We start from the raw sequence: 6499 nt of genomic DNA, 5'->3' as shown, positions 1-6499 counted from the left end.
GTATCTAAGTATCTTTGCTTGAAAATTAATAAAGCTAGAGCGACGGCACTCCCCAAAAAAAACTTAATTAACAACTCCTACATAATATCTCCAAATAAAGTCAATTGAAATGAGAGGGTATTTGTTTCCAGGGACTTTTTTGTGTAGGGACTAGAAAAAATTCCTCTTAGAGACTTTTTTATCAAACGGGGGGACTTTTTAGAGACTAAACTAGACATTTGGGACTAAATGAAGAAGATTCTCAAGAAGAGTCTTTTTGGGACTTTTTGGAACTTTTCCAACAATGCCCTTTCATGCACCCATTGGCCCGCCATCCCATGGTGTTGTTTGATTGTTATTTTTCTATATACTAGGGGCAATATGGTCATTAATAACCTCTAGAAAGGGACTAGGGACTTTTTAGTCTCTGGAAACAAACAGGGAGAGACTTTTTAGGGACTAGGAACTTTTTAGTTGGCATTAGAAAAAGTTCTAGGACTAGAGAACCAAACACCACCTTGATTCTAGGGGGGTCGGATCTGATCCAACCCGTGAGCACTTATGTAGCTTAAACTTAATAAAAAAACAAGATCCAATCTGGGATAAGTTATTAAATAGCTAGCTGCTTATCCAAAACATTATCTATGCATATAGTATGTATCAGTCCGGCTTCGCTCCATCCACCCCAGCGTGGAACCCCAAAGACCGTGTTGACCCAGCCAGCTGATCGAGCTCCTGTATGCAACCAATGGCGCCGTCGCCGTGGCTGCCGGAATTTGACCCGACAGACACGGTCGCCGGCCGTGCCTTTGTTGAGCGCCTCACCACCGACGCCGCGGCGCTCCAGCGAGAGCTCCTAACAGAGATCCTCAAGCGGAACGCCCACACCGAGTACCTCCGCCCCTTCCTCCTCCTCCCGGATGGCGGCTTGCCACCGGACGGCGACCTCCGGGAGGCCTTCAAGAAGCTTGTGCCTGTCTCCGGCTACGACGACATCAAGCCATATGTGCATCGAATCGCCTCAGGCCGAGAGCCGTCCACCAACCTCCTCTGCTCCGAGCCCATCACCCACCTCCTCAGAAGGTAAATTAAGCTGAGCCCGTGCGGCGCGGCCATCTCAATTCTCAAGTCTCAACATGTTTCTATGTCCATAATAGCTATAGCCTATATGTAAACTCAACTCGCCTGAATTTACAATTTGGGTCAGTCGATTTAAGGAAGAAGAACCATGCTCGCCGGAGGGAAGGAAGGAAAGAGCAGCCGCCGACAATCTATCTTAGAGTGGTAGGGTTGCAGGCTCGCCGGCGATCTATCTTAGGGGTGTGGGGGGTGGGGGGTGCAAGTTCGCCGGAAAAAGTTATGCTCATTTCCGGGGTTAGAGGGATGGCCAGACGATGCGGCAACACTAGGGTGGGCGGCGGTTCGGGAGAGGGCGGGCCAGCGAGGCTGGCCGCGGGTGGCTGTAGCACGCCGGTAGCAACAGGCAGCAGGAGGAAGAAGATGGAGGCGGCTGAGATCTGTTTTTGAGGAAGAAACGTCGGAGGAAGAAGACGCACTCTGGCCGTTAGATCAAATCAAGGGCAGAGAATGATCGACTGACCCAAATTAAATTGCCACTCCCTTTTATGTCCCTTCCTTGCGTGTCATGGCGTGCAGCTCTTGCACGTCTGGTGGGAAGCAGAAGATCTTCCCGTCCACCGCGGAGGAACTCGACCGGAAGCTCTTCTTCTATGGCGTCCAGTCACTCGTGAGGAACATGTACGTGTAAGCACATATTGCATCGCTTGCTTGGTCCGGTAAGTTTGGTGATCTCAACAAGATACTAATCAAGGTGGCGTTGTTTGATCAAGGCATCTGCATGCTGACCAGGAGGGCAAGCGCGGCATGGGGATGCGCCTCACCTTAACCTTCCCCGTCGAACACACGCCGTCCGGCCTTCACGTCCAGGCGGCCACCACCGCCTACTACCGCAGCAGCCAGTTCCGGGACCAGGAGGTGGGCGGGTTCGACCGGTGCACCAGCCCCATGGAGGCCATCCTCTGGCCGGACGCCGAGCAGAGCATGTACTGCCAGCTGCTCTGCGGCCTGCTCCACCGCGACTCCGTGGACCACGTCGGCACCTCCTTCGCCAACAGCCTCGTGCGAGCCATCAAGTTCCTGGAGCACAACTGGGAGGAGATGTGCTCCGACATCCGCACCGGCAGCCTCAGTGGCCGGATAACGCACGCACCCCTGCGTGACGCCGTCATCCAGCGATACCTACGAGGGCCCAATCCGGCACTGGCAGACGAGGTCGCGTCGGAGTGTGCTGCCAAGCCCTGGGACGGGATTGTCGCCAGGCTATGGCCGCGGGCACGGTGTGCCCTCACCATTGTCACCGGCTCGATGGCGCAGTACATTCCGATTCTCCGGAGCTACTGCGGTGGCCGGTTGCCGATTGTCTCACCCTGTTATGCGTCTACTGAGTGCGCCGCCGGAGTCAATCTAAGGCCTCTCGACCCACCCAGCCGTGCGTCGTATGCATTGCTTCCCAACATCGCCTACTTCGAGTTTGCCGAGATCCAGCCTCGTGATGAAGAAACTCCTACTGTTGATGACAATGGCAATCCGGGTGAGATGAAGTTTGTGGATCTTGTGGATGTCGAAATTGGTCGGTCCTATGAGCTGGTTGTCACCACCTTTGCAGGTAAGACCTCCTTGTTACTCATTATTACCTGCGAGATATACACTTTGCCCCCTCCATATATAAGTCTTGAAGTATCTTGATTTTTGTATATTGCCCTACTTCATTCGGTGTTTTATTTTTAAAATAGTCCTTTTTGCCGGGCATTGTCTTTGTAAAAGCAGACTTTACATAAGTTTCTAGTTCCAAGAATTAAAGAAAATATAAGTCAAATGTTCTTGCCCTGTATTCCCGAGCTTGCAACCGGTCATTGTCTGCTTATACAGATAAAGAATTCCAATAATAGTAATAATAATTGATGAAAAGTAATAGGAATTATTGTGTTTAGCCAGCTTGCGTAAGAATTATTTATTAGTTCAGTAGCTTTGATTTGATTTCATATATATCATGTGCAAACCATACCAGGTCTTTACAGGTACCGAGTTGGTGACCTTCTCACCGTGACTGGCTTCTACAACGCAACGCCATTGTTCCTCTTCTCGGGACGACATGATGTCATCTTAAGCATAGACCATGAGAAGATAAGCGAGGAGGAACTACTCAGGGCAATTTCACAGGCTATTGAGCTCCATCTTGGCCCTCTTGGGTACATGCTCAGTGGAAGCACCGCCTTTGCAGACATATCCAAGTTGCCAGGCCACTACGTCCTGTTCTGGGAGCTAACCAACGCAAGGAGTAATGGCCTGGTTGGCGACATCCCTGATCAAACTGTCATGGAGAATTGTTGCTCGACAGTTGAAGAATGCTTCGACCAAATGTACTGCAAAATCAGGCAGCGCGCGAACATCACCGCGCTCGAGATAAGGGTGCTTGAGCAGGGCGCGTACGACGCTCTGATGGACTTCTTCGTGTCTAGAGGCGCATCGGCGGGCCAGTATAAGACTCCAACGGCTATTCGGTCAAAAGAAGCGATGATGGTGTTGGAAGAGAGGGTGGTGGCAAGGTTCTTTAGCAAAGAATTCCCCGTGGTTCTCTATATGATGATTACATGAAGAAATGATTGATGCCCTGATGGGTTGATTAGGAGACTAGTGTTCTACTTGTGTGTACCGATACACATAGTAGTGTGTGCCAGTCCAAATCATGATCTCCACCAACTTGGATTTGGTTCTCTAGCAAAAATCGCTTGATGCAGAGATGAGAACATGTAATCCTGAAAATACCGAAACTAAATAATGAAAAGAATGTCACGTCTTTTATCTTCTATTTTTCGCATAGTCTCCAACCATATTTATTGCATTTCCATGGGGATTAACACATATAGGTCCAGTCACTGCCTCGTGTGATGTCTTCTCTTCTGTTTGCTGGTACCTTGCAACTAAGTTAGTTAGTTCAAAAGATATGACAATGTTGTCCATTTCCATACCAAAATTAGCCCAGAAATTGGTCCAATAATGTCAAGTTGCCGTTCTAGTTAATTAGACGGTGTTTAAAAAAAAGTTAACTAGGACACAATATCCAATTTTGATGAACTCATGCCCACGGAACCATCCATGTCACTGCCTTGCCTGTTAACTGATACAACAATGTTAATTACTCCCTCTGTAAATTTTTATAAGATCGTAGTGATCTAAACGATAATATAAAAGTTTACAAAGATAGTAGTTCTTAACATACAACAATGATCTGCATTAGAATTCGAGAATTAACCTGAAACACGGCAAATACACCGCAAATTATACGGGCATTGCTAGCCCGTACTGCGGGTCTGCACCCACATGTCGGCGACATACCCGTGTACCAAAAATTTTGTGAAGCAGAAGTTGAATATTGGTTTCCCTGCAACAGCAGTGTGACAATCAACTCTCATTCTCCAAACAATCTGGCCTATTAGAGAAACTCTAGAAGATCCTCTATATCCTCGTCGGCCCGTATAATTCCGACAGTTTTACAATTTTTCGCATTTTTGGGTACAAACAGGTCCACTAAAAATCCTCCTGCCAATATTTTTTTTACAGCAGCCAGCAAATCTCCCCGTCCGCCGCTATATGTACGGGGCCGGGGGCGTTTTAGGATTCACATCTGGATAGCTCCGCCGCAATCCGTCCCCTCCACCATCTCCTTTCCTTTCTCCAGCGAGCAATTAGCCACGCTTTTCTTTTCATTTCTCCTGCATCCAAAGCCGGAGGTGCTCGTGGGCGTGGCGGCTATGGCAGGGTCGCCGCCGCGAAAGCTGCCCCGGCACGACGGGGAGGCAGGCAGCTCCAGCTGGCGAGCTGGCGAGCTGTCGACATGTGAGCCTGTGACTGTCACCATCCCCAAAGTACCCAGGTATATGCCGCCGACATGTTAGTTGTGACTGTCACCATCCCCAAAGTAAAAAACAAGTAGCATATAAATCAGTTTGTGGATAACTCCATGCCAACCTATAAATTGCATTGTGGCAAACAAGCTAAATATCTTGTTCTCGGAGCACATCATCCTTTTATGAACCCAGAAAAAACATTGTACAAGAGGGAGAAAGCACGTGGAAGACAGAAGGTTGAAGCCGATGTACAGAGGGTAGCCATATATAGTGAAACCATTTTCTGTACTAATAATTAGGTTTGAAATATCCCTCCAAAGATAGGGTGCCTACCAAGTTACCAGCATATAAAGGACCACACGTGTAGGCTAGAGCAGGCCGTGAGCATTCATCTCGTGGAGAAGGAATGAAGACTCCACCAAACTCTCACAGTTGCGTGAGTAATGTTCTCCATGTATCTCGCCCTTTATATATCACAAAGTTTCTTCAGAAAATCCTATACCCACAGTTCTAACTAGTGACTCTCTTACTGGGCGTATATGTAAGTCCATAAGATTGGTGTCAACCACAAAAAAAGTCTCTCTAAAAACCGGAGAGATATGTATGGACATAATACGGGAATTGGAGACATCAGGACATTAGCAAGCACGGTTAATTCCACTGAAAGGTGGAGGCGGGGAAACGAAATAGGGTTCAAACGGCGGAAAACGGAGAGAGAATGTTATTTTCACCTGGCCCAGCGCATCTTCTAGCATCGTAATCTGGTGCACCACACAACATTCTTATGCAGCCCTGTCAACTCCCATCCTCCAATGACGTGAGCTCTTCCTCTCACATAAAAGGCTGGCCTAGCACATGAATACAACTAGATAAATCCAGCTGCTATGTATGCCGTGTAGGTGTTGCTGTCAATGCAAGTTGCCGTTCCAGTTAATGAGAGCGAAACTAATATCCAGTTTTGCTGAACTCATGCCCACGGAATCAGCTATGTCACTGCCTCCCCTGACGTCCTCTCCTCTGTTTGCTGATACAACAATGCAAATTGGTTCATAAGTTACAATAATGCCCTGCATTAGAATCAAAGAATTAGCCGGAAACTCCACAAATACAATGCACATTAGATTGCACTGTACTGGCCAGCACAGCTACGGGTCTGCGCCCACATGTCGGCGACATATACCCGGGTACCAAAATTTTGGTGAATCAGAAGTTGAATTTCGGTTGTCCTGAAACAGCAGTGTGACATGGTATATGCATATGGAGATCTTGGTTGCTAGGAAAGCCTGCTTGTAGTCAAAATGATATGCATAAAGTCTTACCAAACTCAAAGTTTGATGATACAAATTCAGATTCAACGACCAATCAGCGCATAGGCAATGTTCTCCCATACCATGGAGATAGTTTGAACACAGGTTGTCATTTTCCACGACACTGTCGAAAACCTGAGAGTATAGAAACATTCATGTCACTGTCCTATCCTAGAAGACAGTGACATCAACCAAATCGAAACAAATACTGTGGCAGCACAGATCACATATATAAGATGCTAGACATGGTAAACTTACTCTCAGCAGCAGCAGCAGCAAGTTCTG

At 47.8% G+C, this 6499-nt stretch overlaps 1 protein-coding gene across 5 annotated transcripts; it reads left to right on the top strand.

Moving 5' to 3' along the window:
* The first annotated feature begins 642 nt into the window (after positions 1 to 642).
* On the top strand, positions 643 to 3868 carry LOC123152318 (probable indole-3-acetic acid-amido synthetase GH3.7). 5 transcript variants are annotated; one of them, XM_044571891.1, is made up of 4 exons: positions 643 to 1062; positions 1636 to 1737; positions 1830 to 2665; positions 3068 to 3868. In XM_044571891.1, the coding sequence occupies exons 1-4, from the start codon at positions 719 to 721 to the stop codon at positions 3652 to 3654; spliced, it is 1869 nt and encodes a 622-aa protein (XP_044427826.1). In that variant the 5' UTR covers positions 643 to 718; the 3' UTR covers positions 3655 to 3868. The 5 variants fall into 5 exon arrangements, with proteins under 5 accessions (XP_044427826.1, XP_044427825.1, XP_044427829.1 ...); XM_044571890.1 differs by having other exon boundaries at positions 1636 to 1743; XM_044571894.1 differs by having other exon boundaries at positions 1197 to 1743.
* Positions 3869 to 6499: the final 2631 nt, after the last annotated feature.

This window comes from Triticum aestivum, chromosome 7A, assembly GCF_018294505.1.
Source record: "Triticum aestivum cultivar Chinese Spring chromosome 7A, IWGSC CS RefSeq v2.1, whole genome shotgun sequence".
Lineage (NCBI taxonomy): Eukaryota > Viridiplantae > Streptophyta > Magnoliopsida > Poales > Poaceae > Triticum > Triticum aestivum.
The sequence above is the reverse complement of the archived record's forward strand: the minus strand, read 5'-3'. Positions and strand labels throughout refer to the sequence as shown.